General features: G+C 31.0%; 2 protein-coding genes across 2 annotated transcripts; one reads left to right on the top strand and one right to left on the bottom strand.

Moving 5' to 3' along the window:
- Positions 1-6,082: 6,082 nt before the first annotated feature.
- LOC125826101 (ubiquitin C-terminal hydrolase 22-like) lies at positions 6,083-8,851 on the bottom strand. The gene is made up of 3 exons (XM_049505405.1): positions 8,028-8,851; positions 7,515-7,633; positions 6,083-7,213 (listed from the first exon to the last, which is right to left on the bottom strand). The coding sequence occupies exons 1-3, from the start codon at positions 8,792-8,794 to the stop codon at positions 6,450-6,452; spliced, it is 1,650 nt and encodes a 549-aa protein (XP_049361362.1). The 5' UTR covers positions 8,795-8,851; the 3' UTR covers positions 6,083-6,449.
- A 4,321-nt stretch (positions 8,852-13,172) lies between these two features.
- Positions 13,173-19,393, top strand: LOC125826118 (probable phospholipid hydroperoxide glutathione peroxidase). The gene is made up of 6 exons (XM_049505421.1): positions 13,173-13,468; positions 14,009-14,082; positions 14,288-14,352; positions 14,461-14,588; positions 17,809-17,970; positions 19,340-19,393. Exons 1-6 carry the CDS (start codon positions 13,184-13,186, stop codon positions 19,376-19,378), a joined length of 753 nt encoding a protein of 250 aa, XP_049361378.1. The 5' UTR covers positions 13,173-13,183; the 3' UTR covers positions 19,379-19,393.
- The last annotated feature ends 5,415 nt before the right edge of the window (positions 19,394-24,808 follow it).

Genomic DNA, 24,808 nt, shown 5'->3' with positions numbered 1-24,808 from the left:
GCAGTTGGATCTAGAATTCCTTTCCCTGCATACAGAGCAGTTGGATTTGGATCTAAAATACCCCCACTACATGTGAACTTGCAGTCATACGTTGGCCTTCATCTGCCATCAACATAACATATGCCTTTCCAACAGTAGGTGGATGGTTCATCATCAGGATTTGACTTTGTGCATGACCATACACTTCATTCAATCCCATCAAAAAAGCAAATAGCCTCAAACAAGCTAGGTGATCAACATAAGTTCTAGATTTATCACATTTGCATGAAGGTGGAGAAACCAGTGCATCAAACTCATCCCACAAATTAACCAATTCCAATAACTTTTTTCAAATGTGAAGTAATATATACGTTAGGAGCGGACAAGGGTTTGAAACTTTTGTGAATGAATTTCACAGGACGTTTTTCAAAGACTTTTTTTCAAACTTGAAATAGATGGAATAATATATTACTATGTTAATTTGTCCTATGCTCAAATCTACCCTTCACAATTTTTTTTATAAATAGTTGATTTACATTCTTTTTAGATTTTATTTCTCTTAGAATAATTTTCAAAAATGAAATGGTATGTTTCTCTATCATCTATATTTTTTATTCTTGGAGTTAATTTCTATCAATTGCATATTAAAATTGCTTTTGTTTCATAAAATGCCAGTTGAGAAAGAAGAAAGTATTTAACATGTTTAATATTTTTTTCAAAAAAATAGAAGTAGTTGAATGATACTTCTATTCTAAAAGAAACACAAGTGATTTTTATAGACAATTCTCAAAATACGAGTGAGCATCCATACAAATAACTCTTTAATTGAAAAACAAAACTTATTTTCTCAAATAGAAGTAATTCTCCTAAGTCTCAACATATATGATATACTTTAATGTCATATTTTATACCGACTAAAAATAATTTAATTATTAACCTCAATGAAATGATTCATAGTCAGAAAAATATCTAAGATTTGTTTTAGACCATAAATTTCAAAACTGTTCTTTTTTTTGAATAAAAAATTATGTTAAATTAAACGATACCACATAAATTGAGACGGGATAATATTGTATATATAGTACAACATTTTGTCATATGATTTGAATTGATACTTCAAGGAATGGTCAGCAAGGTTTTGTCATTTTTGTTGGTCCTTGCTCTTTAGATGGTCCAAAAGTAATAATTCAAATATTTATACATTGTTAAGATGCTAAAGAACCTAGGGTAAATTTCAGGAATCACATAGTTTTAATATGAAATTACAATATATCCCTCTTTAGTTTGCAATTACATTAATCCCTTAAAAATGTAACACAAACCGGATACATAATATGTAGCTCGGATACATTAAAGAGTATCTTGGATGTATTATAACATAAACCGGATACATAATATGTAGTTCGGATACATTAAAAACTAGCTCGGATACATTAAAAACTAGCTCGGATACATAATATGTAGCTCAAATACATTAAAAATTAGCTCGGATACATTAATATGTAGCTCGGATACATTAAAGAAATAAGGGATTTTAGAGGTTTTTAGAAATAGAAGGGGATATTAGAAATAAGGGAAACATAAGACGTGTATTTCAGTAATTTTTCCAAGAAACTATTAACATTGTTTTTGCCAATAAAAAAAATGAAAATCCATAGATTCTCTCTACTTTGAAAAAGTAATAATTCAAACAATGTTGATCCAATAGATTGCTAGTAGTAATTTGTTAAGTAGTAGATATATGCTTCAATTAATAATAATTATTTTAAAAAGTCACTCAATTTTCTTTTTTTTTTGTTCCACTGAGAAAGTCTTTTCTTATAAAAAATGTCACTTTACGAAGGAAGATGTAGATAAAAGGTCGATAGCCTGAACAACATAAGCTTTAGATCTATCAACAGGCGACCACAGATGATAACGTACTTTCGCAAAGCAAATCCACTTTTAAGTAGACTTATTTGCTCGGCCAGTCGTTGAAATGTGTATGAGATACCATAAGGGTCAATATCTCAATAGCACCTTTGTCTAAAGGTTCGAAGGAGACTTCACATCCGGAATACAGGAACGATCTTACTACAAAGTCATTCAAAACTTGATCGATCCAAGAACTAAGAGCGGTAGAAGTCTTGTCTCAAGGAATGGGTTTGAGGGCTAGTGGTCATATTATTCGTCTAAGGGGAAATGCCTTTTCCGGGCCTATCCTCATTCGCCAATCGCTTTCTTGAGTTGATGTTTAACTTGCACCAACATCCATCACTCTGTTCGCTAAACTTGCTTCCTTTTTTGCTTTCGTCAAAGCCGACCTTAAACAAACATCTCTTCCATTTTCGGCTCTCCCTATTCCATACCATAAACAGACACATTTGCTTCATTGACATTGGCGTTAAAGGATCTACCCCCACCCACAAGCCCTTTATGGAGTTAGCCGACCAAGAGAAAAAATTCCCCAATAGAATAAAGAAGTAATAAGGGTTCCGGACATTTAAAAAAAATAACAAACCATATACATTTTGAAAATTGAAATGTTGTTATTACAATTTGACCATAGTATTTTCATAGGGAAGAAAACTTTGTTTTTCTACATTTATACACTTTGGACTAAAAACTGCTAACCTTCTACGGCATGAAAATTTGTCAGATAGGTTAGCTATAACAAATCCAGCGAAAACCTTGAAACAGAAGCAGAAGAGAATGGTGTTAATGACCTTGAGTTTGTAACATGTTAATTTTTCTCAGTTCCTAAAACATACTCCAAGCATGTAGAAAAGTAAAAGCTTTATTGAAGAAAAACCTGAATGCATCCAAGAATGTACTCTGCAGAGTAACGACGTCCATGAACTAGCATGTCAGCGATCATAGCAAGGGGTTTGGTCAATGACATGCCCAATGTCGCAACTAATGGTGTTGTCCATACTATTGAAAGAGCCATGTTTCATATCTCCAGAAATTACGTGTTAATCTAAAAACATATAGAGTAAAAGAAAATATCAATGTAGAGAAAAAAGAAGGGCAGATTCTGGAAAAGTTTGAGCAACACAAATTTAAGACAGTGATCTTCAATATTGCAAAAATAAGGACTCTGAACAGCCTGGGAGCTAATTAGTTTGCTCTCGTTGCGGTTTAATTTCATTTTGTCTCCACTATCATTTGATTAGCTAATGTGCAGAGAGGAAGGCTCAACTCCAGAAACGTTTTCTCGAGTGTTGTTCAATATGTATCGAGTAATTGAGATGATAAAGATTATCTTAACCTTAGCAGCAAATGAAAAAGGTGGATTTAACAAAAGATCCAAATGAGTTCATTTGAAGTCAAGATTTAATGCAACTTTATTCATATTCTAGATGCTTTCTATAGGTTTTGCCTGTCATTTCATAAGGAAGAAGGTCAATGTTTGTGTTACTAGTAGACGATACATTCACAGAAAGGAGCAATTGACCATCTTGAGGATTACTAAGCATGGTGTGGAAGAAACGAGAGCGGAATAAGGGCGGTGAGCAATGTGATAAGGCATATAGCTGTGGTGTGAATGTAAAAAATAGTTTCTGAGCTTAATTAAGTTAATTGGTCGGCTAGAAGCTGGCTTAGTCGATTAGCTAGTCAAGTGGCTATACTCTAATTGCAACCAGACCTAGATGATGGAATGGACCATCTTTATATCATTTCCTAGTCCGTTGCAACTACTCAAGTTTCTTTCCTCTACTTTAGTAGTCACTCAGTTACATCAACTCAAGATATCCAGACCCTCTTTCTTTCCGTTCGCTATATACTTGGGGTTTTTTCTGCATCCACATCCCTTCCCAAACAAATTAAAAAGATCAAGAACTGATCACATTGTTCAATTTTTGTGCTTCTCAATTTATATCGACTTATTAGATGTTTTCTAAATAGACAAAACAGAGAGAATTCAACTTCCAAATATCACAATCCGGACCCAAAAAAATATCCCAGAAATCCCCTTTATGAAAAACCCTCAAATCACTTCACTTGATTTTCTCAAATTTTATTTTTACTCAGTATCTTCAATCATTTTACTTATTTAATCCAAGAAGAAAATCCCCCCAAAAAAAATCACAAAACCGACCTACATTTACCTTTCATACACAAATTTATACAAGAAACTCCATAACTAACACATACAAAAAGTAATTCATCAAACCAGTAATAAAAAAAATACACGAAGATAAAATTCAATACTCCAATTATTTTCCTACAGTAAAAAAATAAGTACACATAATAAACAAAGACCAAAAACAGATAAACACTCACAAGTTTGGAGGAATGAGAAATCGAGTATACAAGCAGAGACAGTTATATGATTCGAGATATTAGATAGTTCCCATCGTTTCTTGGCCGCTCCAGCATTCAATTCTCTGATGAATCGCAGCCATTGCTTGTCTCTTCACCACCGCACTCGAAACGATCAAAACTTTAAACCCTTATCAAGAAGAAGAAGAAGAAGAAGAAGTTGCTTGAAATAGACGTTAGGAGCGGACAAGGGTTTGAATTAATACACTTCAAACTTTTGTGAATGAATTTCACAAGACATTTTTCAAGAATTTTTTCAAACTTGAAATAGATGGAATAATATATTACTATGTTAATTTGTCTTATGTTCAAATCTACACTTCACAAATTTTTTAAAGATTTTGAGATTTTATTTTTCTTAGAATAATTTTCAAAAATGAAATTCTATGTTTCTCCATCATTTATATTTTATTCTTGGAGTTAATTTCCATCAATTGCATATTAAAATTACTTTTATTACATAAAATGCCCGTTGAGAGAGAAGAAAATCCAAGACGTGTTTAATATTTTTTTGAGAAAAATAGAAGTAGTTGAATGATATTTTTATTCTAAAAGAAACACAAGTAATTATTATAGACAATTCTAGAAATACGAGTGAGCACAAATAACTCTTTAATTGAAAAACAAAACTTATTTTTTCAAATAGAAGTAATTCTCCCTTAATCTCAACATATATGATATACTTTAATGTCAAACGCGAAGCCAAACTTGGATACAAAGTCAAAGGGGTTGGCGGATTCTTGAGTCACAGAGGAAGGCTGTATCATTCTTGAAATTTGGGAGAAACAATATTTTAAAATCAGTGCTTGGAAATTGTTTCTCTCTTTTGTGGGGTTTTTTTCCTACAAATCTTATATATAACCTGAAAAGTTGACAATTGAGAGAGTGATTGGTGAGAAATGTAATATCCTGAAAATTTCTCTTTAGATAGAGTAACAGAAGCGACGAATTTATATGCTAATTTTGATTATGTGAATTCATGGTCTCTTGTAAAATTAAATATTCTATAAAATTAGTAAATTATATGCTAATCAAGGCTTAAGCCTAAATGATGTCGTTTACTTGTCTCAATATACTAAAGCAATAAGATAGAATTTAATTATTTTTATAAAGTAATATTTTTGTTCATCTTTACTCGTTCATGTTTGACTCGGTATACTCAACAAATAATAATAAAATGATTATTTTTTATACTACCCATAATTATTATATGTAATCTAAGAATTGAAAATAAACAGTTTTTAATGATAAGAAAATAGATATAAAATAGTAAATTATATTTTTTAAATTGAATAAGTAGAAATATACATATATTTTTTATAGTATTTTGGACATTCTTCCACTTTCGAAAAAAAGAAAAAAGTTATGTTCACACGTTTTGAAAACATATCCAATGACAAAATTAATATTTAAATGGAGATTCCATTCCATATTACACTATGGATATAGCTATTTATCAATTAAGCAACATTTTTTAATGTCCTCTCCCTCCCGACAAACACACAACTCTATAAATTCTTATGAGCTCACTCGAAAACCATTTCATGCTTCTAATATTCTATAATCCAATTAATCGCGCAGATCTTTGGGGTTGCTTTCTTAATAATCGTTACATTTCTTCATATTAGTTTAATACCAGTAACCGATTTATGAATAAGGACATCTCCTCTAGTGCATAGGAAAAACAGATTGATAACTTTCGCTACCATAATAAGTCTTTGACATTTACCAAAAATCAAGTTACATGTTATAAGTTATAACACAAATCTCAAACAAACAACAGGAAATGAGATCATAAGAAGTCAATAATGAACATTATAAGAATCTTGAAAAGATGAGAAAGGGACCAAACAAAAGATGCCCCTGACATTGTTAATGTCAAGTTACTGTACATTCATAAGGCTCCTGCTAAAGGCCTTAAAAGGAAAACTAATGTTGGTTCCATCTTTATAAGAACTCCTCACAAGTTAACAACTTTCTATCTCGAAATCCAAATTTTGAGTCATATTATCATATAATTTCCAGTATCATCCCTCATGGGAATGCCTTGGCTGGTGGAGAGTCCCCTAGACTTACCATCATACTTCATGGCCCCCGATACAACTACCTGGCTGGACAGAATATGCAGAAGACATATTCAAGTCCAGCGCACAAACATTGAAGTTCTAGCAGCAACCAGTTATCGGAACAAAGGTGTCTGCTCGCAGTGACATTGGCTGACAGCTAAAATCTTCACAACTCTTGTGGTAGAGCATCTTTTGTACATAGTATATCAGATAGCACTGTGAGGCCCTAACAGCTTCTTCGTCAACTTCAGTTATCCAGGCATCGTCACATTTGTACCATTGGTTTCTCAAATGCAAATACGTCACATAGTGACCAGATTCTAACATTCCTGAATGTGTGACCACTGCAAAAATTTCAAATTCTGTAGAAACATCTGATTCATCACTGTCAAACGAAAAGATTCTGTTCCCGTATCTTTTTCTTACAATTGAAGATGATAAATATGGTTTCATGTCCAAAGACAAAGGAAATTGCATGTGGCAATCGATCTTTCTGGACATTTTTCTGGTGGGAGAATGTTCAAATCGTTTTATATGAAAGCAGAGCACAAGAGGGAGCTTTTTGATGGACATTTGTTTCAAAGCGTCTTGCTTTTCATGACAATTTTCACAGTACAATTTCTGATCGGACCCCAATTTTTCTGGTCTTGTAAAGAGGTCCAAGCAACCTACAAGAGATTCATTTGGCTTACTGGACTTACTAGCAAAATCCTTTCTGCTGGAGTTGCACGCACTCAAGTCAAGAGAAACGTCCATACAAGGATCATGAGTTGTTGAAGTGAAACCGCATGATGCACATGTGACATCAGATCTCAAGAGCCCGTAGAAAGCCCTATGAGCAATACACTGGCAATCTCTATTATCTGTTTAAGAAATGTTTCTTTGTAAGAGACAACAAAGAAGAGGAAGCCACAAAACTCTCGAGTTATCAAGGTCTTAATACATGAATCACCCTTTCTCTTATCAAGGAAATTGATCCCAAATGAAAGTACAGGCCGAAATTTTGAAATCGGAAATCGAGCATCTACATAAACAAGTCTGCACTATATCTACTCACTGTGTTGTATTTCAGACACAAAGAGATGAGCCATTATCTAAGTAACAGACCCCAGAAGATGTCCTACCTATACAAGTAGTATAAGAGCCATTCTCATCAAAATATACCTTTGATTGCCAAACTTGCTTTCCCCTCTTTGTCATGGATCTTGTCTAGCATTGAAATGAAGAACTCATGAGCATCCTGCTGCTCGTAGGTAGCATGATTTTCTGAATGCTGCCACCAACTGCAAACATAAACAACAATTCAATCAAAAAGAACCACTACACTACATAGGTCTTCAACTGTCAACTCCAACCAATGTTATTTCCACGTATAAGCATCCAATCTAAGCTGACAAATGATTGATATCTTACTGGATATAGCAACTTAGAGAAAATCTCAATAGACTTATTTAACTCTATGAAGAGTATGAACATATGGTTTCACAATTATACTATAATTGATGAGACAACTCTAATTTTAACTAAATGTAAGGTTTTTCAATTTGTGGGGATTGTTATCTTTTACATTTTTATAGATCCTGTTATAATCAAGTATCTAGTATCAATAATGTAAATGGCGAGGACAGATAGAAAGCCATTCGAGTTCAATCACAAAGACTACTAACTGTCACAGACCTGTAAAGAAACTGAGTTGGACTATAAGGGGTCCGATCACCAGAAAATACAGCTGAGAATATTAGATCAATGTCACAAGGCAAACACAATCGATCCGTGGACATCTTTCTGCAAATTTCTCGGTTATGTCTATCACTAAGGAAGTAATTTCTCAAAGGGGGAGCGTGAAGCAACACTTGCAACACAGAATTCATGAAACAAGTATTCCCCAAATTGTTCAAACCCCTTAATCCCAAGGGAAAACACGATTTCGATTTCCGAATAAACAATCTCTTCATATTCTTTGAATCTAAATCCATCCCAAAACTCAACCTTCTCCTCTTACTCAATCTCATCTCACTCTCCTCAACCCCATTTTCACTTCTTGAAAACCCCTTGATGAGTTTACACATCACAGCCTTATCAAAATCAGGATCATACACCTGATCACAACACACAGAGCAATAAAGCTCAGCCCTTTCCATATTTACTAAAATCTCATGTCCATCTTGAGACTGGCTATGCAAAAGAGCATGGTTTGATTCAGGTGACAAACAACAAAACACTGATGAGCAGATCAAACACATGTATAATCTGCCCTGACAACCACTACAAACACTACATCTAGGTATCTCCAATTTCGACATCTCCAATGTTGTCCTACCATATGGAGTTGTCCTAAAACAATCTTGAATCAAATTGTACCCACACATACCATTTTTCACCTTGTACTCTGCAAGATGCTTGCAGGGCTTTGGATTTGTATACAAATCGTTGCTTGAGTACATACTAATCTTGAATCTTGATTAAGCGTCAAAATCAAATTTTGGTAAACACCCAAAACAAGAAAAGGATTAAAACACAAATCTTTCTTTGATCTGTGCAGAAACAATCAAACTTAAAGCAGAAAAAAAAAAATTAAAAAAAAATTAAAAAATATACAAATATCACTGTAAGAATTTAAATTAATGGGTTGATCTAAAATTCCTAACAGAATTTTTAAAAAAAAATTGGGGTCAGATACCAATGGAAACAGAGAGTTGTGATAGAGAGGGAGGGCATACAGGAGGCGTTTTCTTGTGTAGGAGAGAAGACCGGAGAAAGACCGACTATCATTGTATTCTCCTGTGGGGGAGAGCACGGGTGTTACTGTGCATCCCAACGCGTGGCATGATCAAGGCCGTTAAATTGTTGTTGCACTTAGATATAACCCTAAATTGACATTTGTTTGGGTTTCTAATTAATTGATAAAAAAAAATTTCCAAACATGAATGATGTTTATTGACAGCAAAAGATGACGACAAAACAAAAGACATCTTCTAGTGTTATCTGGCAGTAGGGCTTTCAATTAGAAGACCAAAACATCTTTTGAAAATGTACAAATGCTCCTAGGTATGCACACCTAGTTTTTATGTTATCGTGGGTGGTTTGGTACGTGTGATTGGATAAATAAGAATATCTGATAAAATTATTTTATATCATTTCAAATTAAATATGAAATAAATTTATTTAACCTATCAAATGATCCTTCAAATACTAGAAGAAGTAATGATCATTGGGCTCATTTTATAACTAAAACTAGATAATGTTGCCCGTGCTATGCATGGCTCAATAATATAAATGGTATGTTTTGAGGCAAATAATCGAGTTTTTGAAGTGATTGTTTGCGTAGATAAAGAAATAAGTTTTTTTATCACAAACATGTACTTTCTTTTACGCTATTTAAGGCATAATAAGACTACCCACATACAACATTTTTGAAATATTTTATGTTGTCAATTATCATGATTTATAGTATTTTTACGATAGATTCACTTCAAGAGTCAGTGGAATTTTTTGTATTTTTTTCAAAACATATTTTATGTTGTCAATTATCATGATTTATAGTATTTTTACGCAATTTTTAAATATAAAAAAAAACAAAAAAAAAATAAGACAAATAAATAAAAATGGACCCAATATATGTTATTTTTGTTGTCTCAATTTATGTGACACAAATGAAATTTGGAGAGTCATCCAAATTTTCATATTTTTAAAAATGTTTTAAGTTATTAATTATTGTGATTTATAATATTTTTATGTAACTTTCAAATAACGTACATTACTGGTCACTTTGTCCTAATTTATGTGATATGGATAACATTACAAAATTAACCCTTTTAAAATGTCTTTCAGATATTTTAAGTTGTTAATTATTATTATTTATAATACTTTTTTAGTAATTTTAAACTGATATGTGTTATTTTTCTGTCTCAATATATGTGAGCCTGGTAGAATTTTGAGAGTCAACCTATTTTATTATATAGCTTTTAAATATTTTAAATTGGTAATTATTGTAATTTTTAATGCTTTTTAAGTCATTTGTAAATGATATATGTTGCTTCCTTGATTGAGACTTTTCCATTTGTGACATATATATATATATATATATTATTTTAAAAGGGAGTTTATGCCTATATAATATTCAAGAAAGTCTCAATCTTGAATATTATATATTATATTTGGGCCTTAACTCCCTTTTATTATATAGTAGAAAAAAAATAGAATATATATATATATATATATTCTATATTATTTTAAAAGGGAGTTTATGCCCAAGTTGTACTATATAATAAATATAATATATAATATTCAAGAAAGTCCCAATCTTGAATATTATATATTATAGTTGGGTATAAACTTCCTTTTAAAAGTCCCACAAGTAGAATATATAATATTCAAGATTGGGAAAAGTCCCAATCTTGAATGTTATATATTATATTTGGGCCTTAACTCCCTTTTATTATATAGTAGAAAAAATAGAATATATATATATATTATTTTAAAAGGGAGTTTATGCCCAAGTTGTACTATATAATAAATATAATATATAATATTCAAGATTGGGCCAATCTTGAATATTATATATTATAGTTGGGTATAAACTTCCTTTTAAAAGTCCCACAAGTAGAATATATAATATTCAAGATTGGGAAAAGTTCCAATCTTGAATATTATATATTATACTTGGGCCTAAACTCTCTTTTATAATATAGTAGAATTATACTTGAGCCTAAACTCTCTTTTATAATATAGTAGAATGTATGAATTTCTTTATTATTAATTAATTTTTAAATCTGAATTTTTCTAATAGATAAGTTCTTGAAAAGAAGTTTATTCTTTTTTAATCCTTTTTGGGACCTTATGTTAAAGCTATAAGCTATACAATATGGATCCATTCTCATCCACAAAGAGCTTTGCAAAAAAAAAAAAAAGCATACTTATAATATTACACAAATCATTCCCTTGCAATCGGATCAAACTTACAATATTTAAATAAATTTGGCCTAAGTTTTTCAATTTTTATCATTTCTTAGGATAACGGATGATACGACACCTTTTTTTTTTCAAAGGTTGTGGACTTGTGGTGCTTTCAGTTAGGCCATATGTATATATATATATATATAATCTCTAATTTCTAAAACCAAAGCCATAAACATAACCGTTGAGTAGATGAAGAAAAAGCCCATGGAGGAAAAAAAACAGTGTTGGACTTGAAATTATTTATTAGAGACTGAACCTGCTCTATTGATTATATATTATTATTAGGTATGAGTTCGGCCTCATAGGTAAAATTGTATGTGTTCCCTATTATTTATAAAATACGGATGAACTAGACTTGATATTATTTATTTTATATATCATGTTAAAACTTAACGAATCGTTTGATAGTTGATTAGAATTATGTATGTACTAATTATTTCATCTTTTATCCTACGTAAGATAATACATTAAGCAATAATTTGCTAAAGTGTAGAAGAATAATATTGAATAGAGTGGTATTTGTAATATATACTAGTATTGTACTACTTATTTGTTTGTATACATAAAACTATTAACAACAATTATAGTTACAACTACATATATATACATAAAATTTTATTCAAAAAAATTGACGTGTAAATAATGATGGTTAATTAGTTTAGTGTTGCGATGCTTAGATATTTATTCTAGTACTCGATCGAAAGGTTTGTTTGAAAATCTTTATAAATGAAGATGGATTATTATTGTTCCAACGTTTGCATCATCGATCTGCTAGCTTGAAAACATTGTTATGAATGGGCCTAGATCAGTGCTGGCAAAGAAGCCCAACACCGGATTAAGTGGCAATGTGTGAAATTCGAATTGATAAATAGAAACTTGAGAGAACAAAACAGGTTTATGCGAATTGTGATTATGCTTAGGCAAAAACTGTGCTTCTCATCCACAATTCTCTCTTAGTCCCCTCATCTCCTTTTCTTTTAAAGTTACTGTTATTATTCGTGTTTATCATAGTGTAATTGCTCATTTACAAATGAATTAAAGCTTATTAGAGGGTGTTTGGATTAACTTAAAAGGTGGTCAAACCTACTGTTAAGTCAGTTTTTGACTTCTAGAAGTGTTTGACAAATATAAAAATAACTTAAAATAAGTTAAAAAGTGTTTGACAAGGTTAAAAATAACTTAAAATAAGTTTAAAACCAAAAGTAGGCCAGAAAATCACTACGTTCATTTTAGCGTTTGTTACATTGTTGAGTAATTTTATCATCCCTTTTATAATCATTAATCCTATTCTTTCTTGCCTTTTCTCATTATCCTGCATCTCATTTGTGTGCTCTTTGTCTGTATTGTTGTGTTGGGAACTATTTTCATTATAATATATTCATTTTTTGGCAACACATTTTGGTTTTATGGTATCACAAATTACAGTTAATTAATAATTATTTAGAAATAAAAAAGAAAAAATGAAAAAGACGAACCTGTCGGTGGACGCAAGAATAAAAAAATATTTGGTTCTTCTATGCCTGAAGTTATACTACTAGTACGTATTGTCATTTAAAGGGGAATTAAATAAAAAATGATTCTTCCCAACACAATCTTTAAAAAATCATAAAAATTCTTTGCTTATTACGTTGAAATGGTATAAAGAAATCGTACTCTCTTTAATTTCTACTTTATTATCGATAACACGTTTAGTTAGGTATATATACAAAATTTAAATCAAAATTATTGAATTAGGCCGAATTCATACTTTTTGAGGATCGTGAGTAAGGGAATCACTTGTACATTACGTGGTCATCATTCTATATATAAATAAAAAAAAATCATTGGCTTTGTCTAAACTCAAAGAGCAAAACCAATAAAAAGAAACATCAAGAATGATGAGCTCTATGGTTCTTTCACCACCTTTGAGTGGTCTATCACATTCCAAATTAATAACAAACTCCAACAAGTACTCTTATTCACCCTCTAAGGCTCATTGTATTTATTTTTCAAACAAGATTTCTCTTGAATCCAGCTCCAAATCATCATTTATACATGGTGATTTCACTTTTCCTTCACCAAATCTCTCAACATTTGTATCAAAATCTTCATCTTCCAATATTATCACTGCCCAAACCTCTCCACTTGGTGAACATGTCATCTATGATTTTCAAGCTAAGGTATGGTTTTCTTGTTACTTTTTTGTGTTAATAATATTTGGAGATCACTACAACAAAAATAATTTTTAGCTACAATACATATACACATTATTAAAGAGTGTTAAAACTCTTACCAGCATTAGTTAATGTAAAGATATGACACTTGAGCCTAATTCAACCACAAAAACTAGCTCATGAGGGGAGGATTGTCCAAATCCATATAAGGAGATCGTCAGTCCATTCTCCAAACCAATGTGAGACTTTTACCCACTCTAACACCCCCTTCACACCCAGATCCGACTGGAGCGTGGACCGAGAGCCCAAATGGTGATGGACCTTGACCTGGGCCTAACTCAACCACAAAAGATAGGTCATGAGGAGAGGATTGCACAAATCCATATAAGGAGACCACCAGTCCATTCCCCAACCAATGCAGACTTTTATCCACTCTAACGGTCAATTGTCATTTAGAACCGATATCGCTATTAGGATTTGGGAATTTTTTCCAAATGTTATATATCTTTATAACTAAATATTATTCTTCATCTCTTTTATATATAGGAAAAGAGAAGAGGTCTCTCACTCAGTTGCTTTAGAGAAAAAGTTGTTCTGATTGTCAATATTCCTGAGCAAGGGTATCTTCTCTTGTCTTCTCTATGAAGTTAATCATAATTCATTTCATGACTTTCACTTTAATTTTCTTAGTTATGCTTTAAATTATATTTTTCTTTAAGAATATATTTTTTTATTTAATAAAATGTCTTCTCAAGATAAATGTATAATTTTTCAAATTCATTTCTCTTTTATTAACAATTGAAATTTTGGCTGTGTTGTTTTCAGTTCCATATGGACAGAGTCGCAGTATGAATTACTTCATTATCTATTTGACAACTATAAATCTCAAGGTAATTAAGTACAGTAATTAAATCTCACTATTTCTATACATTTTATTAGCAATATTTATGTGTTTTAACCTCTTTATTAAACATAATTTACTTTAATTCTAAAATTAGGGTTTGAGATAGCTGCATTTCTCTATAATAAAAAAGAAACAGACAAGGCAGGATCTAAAAATGCACAAAAAGCACCATCAGGGGGACAGCTACAAATTAAAGCTGCTAGGTTTCGAGTATTCGATAAGGTTGGTTTTATAATTTTATTGTACGCAGCATCTTTCTAATTTCAAGCTTGTTTTTAAATTCAATTTTTTTACCCCACCTTCACCCCTACCCCTACCCCCTCGCAAAAAATATTAAAAATTATTTTTAAAAGATATTTCTAATTTCTAATTTTTATTTTTTTACCCCCCACCCACTACCCTCTACCCCCATATGCCCCCCTATCAGCCCCCAACCCCCTTAAAAAATAATAATTTAAGTTTGTTTTTAAAAAATATTTTCAACTTCAAATTTTTATTTTTTCATCCCGATCATCGATCACCCACTCCCCTCCCCGGCCAGCCCCCCTCCCCCCACCCCCCAAAAAAAAAATTGAGTTTGTTTTTAAAAAATATTTTCAACTTCAAAAATTTATTTTTTCACCCCTAAACTCGACCCCCCCCTCCCCCAAAACCCACATATCCCCTACTTGCCACCCCTACCCCCCAAAAAAAAAATTAAGTTTGTTTTTAAAAAATATTTTCAACTTCAAAATTTCATTTTTTCACCATACCCTCGACCCCCCACCCACCTCCTACCCAGCCCCCCCACCCACCCCACCCCGTCCCCCCAAAAAAAATTATGTTTGTTATTTTAAAAAATATTTTCAACTTCAAAATTTCATTTTTTCACCATACCCTCGACACACCCCACCCCCGCCCCCAAAAAACAAATTAACTTTGTTTTTAAAAAATATTTTCAACTTCAAAATTTCATTTTTTTCACCCTACCCTTGACCCCCCCCCCCCCACCTCCTACCCAGCCCTTTCACCCGCCCACCCCTACCAACCCCCTCCCCCAAAAAAAATTTTAAGTTTGTTTTTTTTTAAATATTTTCAATTTCAAAATTTCATTTTTTCACCCCTACCCTCGAACCCTCACGCACCCACCCCCCACCCCCAAAAAAAATTAATTTTAAGTTTGTTTTTAAAAAATATTTTCAATTTCAAAATTTCATTTTTTCACCCCTACCCTTGACCCCCCACCCACGCACCCCCTACCACCCCCCAAAAAAAAAAAACATTTAAAATTTGTTTTTCAAAAATATTTTCAATTTCAAAATTTAATTTTTTTCACCCCTACCCACCCCCGGCACCCCACCCACCCCACTACCAGCACCTCCCCACCCCAAAAAAAAAAATTAAATTCGTTTTTAAAAAATACTTTCAACTTCAAAATTTTATTTTTTCACCCCAACCCTCAACCCCCCACCCCACCCACCCCCTACCAGCCCCCACCCCCCAAAAAAAAATTAAGTTTGTTTTTAAAAAATATTTTCAATTTCAAAAATTATTTTCTACTCTAGTTAAAATAAAAGATATTTCTCAAAAATATTTTTCATTCATAAATCAAACACTAAAAATCTTTTCCGGAAAATATTTTCTACTCACCAACCAAACATGAGAAAACAAGTCAAAAATCAACTTGTTTTCCAGGAAAACATTTTCTAGGAAAACTTTTTCCATGGAAAACATCTTCCTTCATACCAAACACACCCTTAATAATTCGAACTCTAAAATTTTAATCGATGATAGAAAGATATCAAGTAATATGGCTCGGAAATGCTCTAATACCAAAACAAAGTTTTATTTGATCAACCCTTGCGTGTTGAGAATATAATTAATTAATAAAATGTACTCTTGGTCACACACTTCTTTTCAACATGATACTAGAGAAGGTAGAGGTCCTGAGATTGAATCTCACCGTCATCTAAATCAAAAAGAAATTCCAAGTGCTTGCCCATGAAAAAAATAATCAGACCCTCATGTAAGTGAGTGTGTTAAGAATATAATTAAATAATAAAAATATATTTTCTCAAAAAGCTTAAGCTTTCAGATTGGGATATTAATAGCCATATTTAATCTAAAGTATTATTATTTATTGGTATATCCCACCTCCCCCACCCCCCACCCATAACCCCGCCTAAAGATTAGGTTTAACAATTGAACCCAAAGAATTTAGCATTGTATAGTCGTCTGCCCATCTCCAATTATAACCAACGATTTAATAGGAAACTCAATATTGTATTTCTTTTTAATTTTTCTCCTAAATTTATACTAGAAATATATTTCTTTTATAAAAATTAGTATAGCCATTTTCGTCTCAGATCACTGAAGGTCAAAATAAAAAGATCAAGAAAGAGAAAAATAAAAAAACAAATTTTAACTTTCTTTTTCTTCTCTGTGTTCGATGTTATTGCAACTAATTAGAAACACTTGAACACGGTTAGTTGAGGAAAATTAAAAGTTATCCAGATTTGTTTCAAATAAAAAAGTAACAAAGAACGTAGAAAACGTCTATACTACATGTGTATATCACATTGTATATTAGTGTATATTACACATAGTTTTTCATTGAGATACACAGATATACAAAAGACAGATATGTTAACAGAGGCGTATCTAAGGGGGGTCACCGGGTTCACATGAACCCATGGTCCCCTCCCCAGATCATAAATAGTAGTGTTATATTTTTAAAAAATATTGAAATATAGATATGTGAACCCACACTTGAAGTATCACATAATGCGATTATGACTGAGTGCACCTCTCTCAGCGAGGTTAGAAATTTGAATTTTATATTTAGCTTGTTTTATTTTTCTTTCTAAAGATAGATAACACTTCTCTAAGTGGTAATTGGTGTGTGTGTATGTATGTATATATATATATATATATATATATATATATATATAAGAATTAATTTTAGACCTATAATTTTAAAATTTTAACAGTTTTCAATAGTAAAAACTTAAATGTCGAACCGATCAAATTTATATCATAGACCAACATTTTTATAACAGTGCACCCATCATCTCAAAATCCTGGATATGCCTTTGGATATGTAGTGTCATATACATGAACATGAGGATATATATATGAGAATCAGTGGGGATATACATACATTCAACTTAAATCCATCTCAAATCATATCCAAACACCATGAAAAATAATACTGAGGCTCCTTATAATTATAATGTTCCTAACAAAGTTCAGTATCACCAATTTGTATCATTGACACAAATAAGAAGAAATCAAATCAAACTTCTCTCTTTATAGATTGATGATGTGTCTAATTTCTTAACTTGAAAAAGAATTAAAAATGAGATAAATTATTTAAAATAAAGGGCGTAAGATATTATATTATTTATTTTATTTTTTCTTCTTTTGATTTTTTAAAATTGATTAATATGAATAATAATGACAGGTAAGAATTAATGGTAGAAGGGCACATCCACTATTTGTACATCTAAGGTCAAAATTTGGAATAGGAGAAGCTATCACTACTGAATTCCACAAGTTTTTAGTAGATAGAAATGGAGTACCTTACAAAAGCTTTGGATTGGACACCCCATGTAATGTGATCGAGGTATGTTTTAGTTTAATTTATATACATCGCGATATTTTTAAAGAGAATAAATTAACATGTTTATTTTTTGAAATAGATAAATAAAAAATTAAAACAAATTACTTAATAAGATAATCGACTAATAATAATAATAAATTGCTTGCAGGTTAATCATGTAAGTTATTTTACTTCTATTTAACTTATAATATTTTATTATATAAGCCAACAAAATTATTAATTTATTTATAATTTCGTTTCACTTTTAAAAATTAAGTTACTTTGTTAGATGAAGTTAGAAAAATCTGAATAACATTATATATTTAAGATAAAAATATTTTGTCAAATACGTAATAGTTCTAGTCATATTATTCGGTAATTTGTGTTTATTTTCACTTTAAGAGTTTCAAAATAGGAAAAACAACAAAATATGGCAAACATTAATATGCTTGTCATGGAGTTCGCGTATTTGAAATCAAAACAAACAAAATCCATTCACAATTATAATAAATCAATTTAACTAAAGAAATTTATGTGAAATACCTTTACTCTTGAACAAGAACAATAGCGACAATGAAAACTTGTGTATGATGTATCCAAAGAAATTTAAAAACTAATTGGAATCCAAGAGTATACACATTGACTATGTAATCATTAGTTGTTAATGTAATAATGGAAAATTTAGAATTTCAGGACACTATAAATTACCTTATTTAATGCACTATAATTCTAATTGTATCACTGTATAATTAAAATTTAAAAAAAAATACACAAATACAGCTAGATAGTCATATCAAATGAGTCATTTTTAGTAAATAACATACTTATAGCTATTGAATTTCAATAACCCTATAAATGTAGTCATTTATGTAAGTTGCTCTTTAATATATTAATACATTAAGTTTTTACAAATACTTGTATCCTTGATTTATTAATACTTTAAATTTTATAAATAAAGATATCAATTTGAATTTGTACCATTAATACAGTTTCCTTATTTAGTTCATTGTAATTAAAACTGTATCAGTATATAAATAGAAAAATAAAAAACATATACAATAATATAGCTAGAAAAAGACATAAATTTTAGTCATTTTTTTATAAATACCATACTTATAGCTATTGAACTTTAATAACCCTATAAATATAGTTATTTTTGTAAGTTGCTGCTCTTCAAAATATTCACATTTCAAAAGATATTTATTCTCTTTTTTAATCAAAGGCGTTAATAAAGATTTTCAAAGAAAATACTCATACTCGTTTTTTTAAAAAGAAAAAATCATAAAAATAAATATATATGTCATAGAGTTATAATTTATAATTAGTGTAAGATTTTCTTAATGTATGAGTATAAATACTTAATTACTTCCAATATTTTCTTCATTAATATCAGGAAGAGGTTAAGCATTTACTGTTGGAGGATGCAGATTGACAAAGTTTAAGCATCTCACGTAGTATGGATGACACACATTATTGTTTACTTTGACTTTTTGCTGTTTTCTGTTTTTTTACATACATATTTTCTAACAAATAGTAATAATTTATCTCTTGGAAAACACATGTTGAAAATAGGCACAATTTATGTCTGAATTAAGTTAATGATGATTTCTTTAAAGGGAAAAGGGTCAAAAATGCCCTTAAACTATGTGAAAGGAATAAAAATGTCCTTCGTTTATAGTTTGGCTCAAAAATGCCCTTAGCGTTAATACTTTGGTTCAAAAATGCCCTTAAACTATGTGAAAGGAACAAAAATGCCATCCCTTTATAGTTTGGCTCAAAAATGCCCTTACCGTCAATACATTGGTCCAGAAATGCCCCTATAGTTACAAAATGGGTCAAAAATGCCCTTTTCCGAATAAATCATGCAATTGTACACCATTAATAATACATATATAACATGTGAATTGTAAAAAACATTGTATATATCTGTCGAGTCTCTTTCTAAATATGTATGAATTGAAGTATCACATATGGATTTCTTTCATATTTGTTAGTTATTCATAACTATCCAAAAATTCTTTGCTGAAGTTATGGTTCACATGGAATACATAAAATAAAGGATCTTTCAAAAATTAGCTAGTAAAATCACAACACACACAAATTTGAAATCAAATTTCCAACGATCATACCATAGGTCAAAAACATATGTACGTCATTCTTAAATATAAATGTATAATTATTCCTCACGTGGAAGAAGAAAATTCAGTTTTTTAATTTCTTTCCTGTGGTGGGCAAGTCAAAAGTGGCAAATGACATGTTCACTAGTTTGACAAGTCTTCTTGCTTATAAAAAAAGTGCATAACTAATTTATTTTTTATTTTTAAGTTATTGATATTGATTATTGATCGACTCAATTAATTTAGATACCCAACCCTCTGAGCAGGTCCATTACTAAAGAGGAATATTGCTCTCAATTATAAATTTGATACTCAAATGACCCGAATTAAATAACTAGTTAAATATATAATAATTTCTACTATTTTATTGTATCTTAAAACATTAGTAACAAATTGTGAAAACAACCTTCTACTTGAAAACACATATCTTTTGAGTATATTTGATTATAATTGAGTGAGTAATAACCATTCTGTTATCTAAAGAATAATGTTCTGAATAAATTGTAAGGTTCAGAATGTTGTAATAAATTTCTTTTTTGACACATATAAAAGTTTACTATAAAATTCTTATTTATTTACACCTAATTTGCTTTATATAAGTTTTGAGTTTTTTTCATCTTACTTCATAAAAGTTACATAGAAATTAAGTTACATTACATAATTTTTTTTAGTATCCTTTCAGAATCTTATTCTTTTAGAATCTAACTGTAGTTATATCTTTTGACATATTCACTTTATCATATTTAGTGAAAAAATGATAAGGTATATGTGTGAGTCTGTGTTTTAATGTGTTTTTCCTTGAAATATATACCATGCCCTCTTGACATATGATATAATTTGTTACAACTTTTGTAACGACCCGTTTGATCGTTTTGAGTGCTAGAGCTTTTTATTTCATAAAAGACTCTTTCGATAGATTTAAAATGGATATTTTGGACTATTCGTAACCATATTTATATGATTAAGGGGTAATTTAAATAATTAATTTAGTTGGTGGTTAAAGAAAATAACATTAAAATTAGTAGGGGGTCACCTTTGGCCTTTTAATAATTAGGGTGATAAATAATCAGTAGAAGAAAAAGAAAATTTAAGAGACGCAGTCGGAGAAAAAGATTGAAACAGCGGCTTAATGTATTTCATGAATTTTTCTTTACTTTGCAAAAGATGAATAGATAATAATATAGAAAAGTTATAACATGTTAGTGTATAAATTACTATATATATTTTAATGTTGGGGTGAATGAATGGGATGGTATTATGCGGGTGTGTTTATTACCGTCTCAAATCGGTGTCGTGTAGAAATTTGGCCGAATCCATGTATTGGTGTAAAATTGGTTTAATTATTAATGTTGGTTGCAAAGGAATAAAAAATTGATGGAATAAGGAGTGGAAAAGGATCAAAAGGTTGAAAGGTGCAAGTTAAGGGGATAGCGTATTGCTGGTTGGTTAGTGGAGACAAATTTGTCTCCCTGTCCCATTATTTAATTAACTTCTTGTGAAGTACTAAAACAATGTGTGGTGATTATTGATTATTAAGTTTTTCAGTGAATTGCAGGAGAAATTTGTACATAATTGAATTGTCATTGTTAGATGCTAACGGAGAAAGATAAAAAAAACATTTAGAGATGATCGGTAGATAAGGTAGTATATAATTGAACTGCCAGTGCCAATAGAAAAGGATATGATAATCCGTAAAAATTGTTATTAATTAGTGGAGGAGAGATTATCATTAAATAATAGGTGACACTGAAATTGAGGATTACGAGCATATATGTATACATTAATTGATAGAGTTAAGTTGCAAATTATTTTTGCATTCACGTGATTTTTGATTGGAAAGTTTGGGATTAAAGTTAGGCGGAATAACCTGGGAGACCCTTGTACTTGGTTCTGTTTGTCACCTGGACCCTTCTACTCACGATATTGTCAATTGAACACTTAAAGTTATTAAAACACAGTATTTTAAATCCCTCTGATCATGTGTGTCTCCCAATCGCATTGATGTGGATAACACCTCACTATCCACATCATAAATATATTGTCACATCATTTTTTTAATTACAAATAATATTTTTTTTTAAGAAATCTCAAACCAATCTCCAAAATCCTTTCTTTCTTAATTTCTTTCCATTTTTTCCCTCTTCCCATATTTTTCATCTATTGTGCTACTAATCATTCATTTTTTTTCTTTCCTAGTGATTTTTTTTACGTTGAAAAGGAATTAGATATAAGCAAAGCTTTGCTATGCTTTTGATTATAAATTTTGTTATTTTAATGGTGGTGAGAAATAAAGTGATTCAAATGGAGGATGAGAGAAAGAAGAGAAGCAGACAAAAAATGGGTCATTATAGAAAACTCTTCAAAAATGCTCTCAATAAAATTGCCTTACATTTAGAAATAATCTCAAACATGTCTTTCAAAAATCCATCTTAAATCCACATCTATTTCACAATTTAGAACCTCTTTTTTCCCCTCTCTTTTACCCAAATCTAATTAAATATCTTTTTTCCGATCATTATAGAACTCTCAAATGATTGGTAGCATATGAGAAGAGAAAGAGGAAAAATTGTGGGTAAGAGTATTTGAAGAGATTGAAGTGAAGAAGATGTGTGTGTGGTGATGGTGGGGTTGGGTGAAATTATGAGGAGGAAGAAGAAGAAACGTACATCATATTGGGAAAAGTTTTTTTTTTTAAAATTGTTATATTTTTGTTTTAATTCTTTTTTTAAAAAAATTAAATAGTTGTCTTCACTTGCTTTTAAATGTGTGTAACCACTCTCTTGATCTGATTCAGCAAAAAAAACCACATAAGCTTAGTCAACGGTCAAAAGGGTTTAAAATAATGTGTTTTAATAACTTTAAGTGTTCAATTGGCAAAGTCGTGAGTAGAAGGATATAGATGACAAACGATGAACTTTAGGAAATTGATTATAAAATTAGGAGAGTTTTTGGGTCTAGGCTAGACATAGAATAATATGAGTGTTTATAGACTCGTTAACTTACAAATTATGCATATATAAATGATAGATTGGAAAGGTTCGGAAGCATTGAGGAAAGGAAAAGCATTGGAGAAGTAGCTTGCTTGACTTTCTCCGGTGGAGGTAGGTTATGGTTTATTTTATTTGATAGATAGACTCTTAATAGTGATTGATATGCATTGAGTGATATTGTGAAGTTCTCTATGTACCAGATTGTGTGGTTGTGTGGTTTGTGATTGGTCTGAAATCCTGAGACCGTGAAATTATAATCTTGAACCCTCTCTATCGAAGTGATGCCTTGAATAAAGAAGGATTGATGAACTATTGTTAATGAAGTGAAAACTGTTGATAATAAATGGTAAATTAACGATATTATTGGATCGGGTGCCACGTTCAAGCATGGTATTATGGGATCAGGGTGTCACGTTCCCACACGGTATTATTGGATCGGGGTGTCACGTTCCGACACGATATTATTGGATCGGGGTGTCACGTTCCGACACGGTATTATTGGATCGGAGTGTCACGTTCTGACAAAATATTATTGGATCAGGGTGTCACGTTCTGACACGGTAACATTAAAGAGAAAAACATATTAAGTTAACTGAATGTACTCAATCTCAAAGAACCCATTTCCCAAACAAGTGTGGTGTGGAGGCATGAGTCCTCGTGTGTGCGCTTGATATTGTGATTGATTACGTACTTGCTTCAGTTGTCACTTGTTCATGTTGTTTATTGTTTATCACCTGCTAAGTGCTATAGTTGATTTTACACTATTACTTTATGCATATTAGTTACTCCCTCTGTTTAAAAAAGGATGACCTAGTTTGACTTGGAACGAAGTTTAAGAAAAGAAAGAAGACCTTTTAATCTTGTGGCTCTAAATTAAAGTTCTGTCAAATGTATCAAAATGCCTTTTAATCTTGTGGCCTTAAACATGCCACGTGGAAAGTTGAAGTTAAAGTACTGCCAAAAAAGGAAAGGGGTCATTCTTTTTGAAACAGACTAAAAAGGAAATAGGGTCATTCTTTTTTTGAAACAGAGGGAGTACTATTTTGAGTCGGCCGATGATATCTACTCAGTACATGTTGTCCTGTACTGAGCCTTAGTGTTTTTCTTTTGTGGAGTGCAGTGGCGTACCAACGACTTCGACTTGCCCTCAGCTCTAGCCAGTCTCCAACATATCAGGTTCAGAGTGAGCTATTCATTCAAGCTCGTGTTAGATTCTCTTGGTCATGGCATGATGTCCTTAGTTTTCGGGCATAAACTATTTTATTCATTTATTTTGGTGTCTTTAATACTCTTAGACTTAGTATTTGAAGATTAGATATTCTTGATGTAATGACTTTTAGGTTTTGGGAATGACATAGTAGACTTTAATGGATTTATGTTTCTTACACTAATAAGATTTAAGCTTCCGCATTATGGTTAGTATTTTGTAAGTTGAATGATAAATATAAGTTGGGGTTGAATTTATTGATTCGCCTACTTAAAAGGCTAAGTGTGAGTGATACTCATGACTCGGTTTGGATTGTGACAATTTTTATGTCATAAATTACCCTCTCAGTATGACATAAATTGATATGTATTTTACAATATTAACTTATGCGTGTAAGATAAGAAAGAGACTCATCATTTGACACCAATAATATGAACACACAAACTTATACTACAAAAATAATATTTGTTATTTGAGTGTTACAATATTTAAAAACGGTATCTCTATCTCCACGAAATAATGATAAGATCTATGTATATTCTATCCTC

The sequence above is a fragment of the Solanum verrucosum genome, unplaced genomic scaffold (genome assembly GCF_900185275.1).
Source record: "Solanum verrucosum unplaced genomic scaffold, falcon-dt-bn FXZP01000060.1, whole genome shotgun sequence".
Taxonomy (NCBI): Eukaryota; Viridiplantae; Streptophyta; class Magnoliopsida; order Solanales; family Solanaceae; genus Solanum; species Solanum verrucosum.
Note: the sequence above shows the minus strand (reverse complement) of the source record. Positions and strands in the feature narration are given on the sequence as shown.

Bases quoted from the DNA above. Each gene is read 5' to 3' on its own strand.
- LOC125826101 (XM_049505405.1), bottom strand. From the start codon at position 8,794: ATGTACTCAAGCAACGATTTGTATACAAATCCAAAGCCCTGCAAGCAT. The intron at 7,634-8,027 runs GTCTGTGACAGT...TTATGTTTGCAG, and splicing joins CCAACTCAGTTTCTTTACAG to TTGGTGGCAGCATTCAGAAA. The intron at 7,214-7,514 runs GTATATTTTGAT...TTTCTTAAACAG, and splicing joins AGCAAGTTTGGCAATCAAAG to ATAATAGAGATTGCCAGTGT.
- LOC125826118 (XM_049505421.1), top strand. From the start codon at position 13,184: ATGATGAGCTCTATGGTTCTTTCACCACCTTTGAGTGGTCTATCACAT. The intron at 14,083-14,287 runs GTATCTTCTCTT...TGTTGTTTTCAG, and splicing joins GTCAATATTCCTGAGCAAGG to TTCCATATGGACAGAGTCGC. The intron at 17,971-19,339 runs GTATGTTTTAGT...CATTAATATCAG, and splicing joins CCCCATGTAATGTGATCGAG to GAAGAGGTTAAGCATTTACT.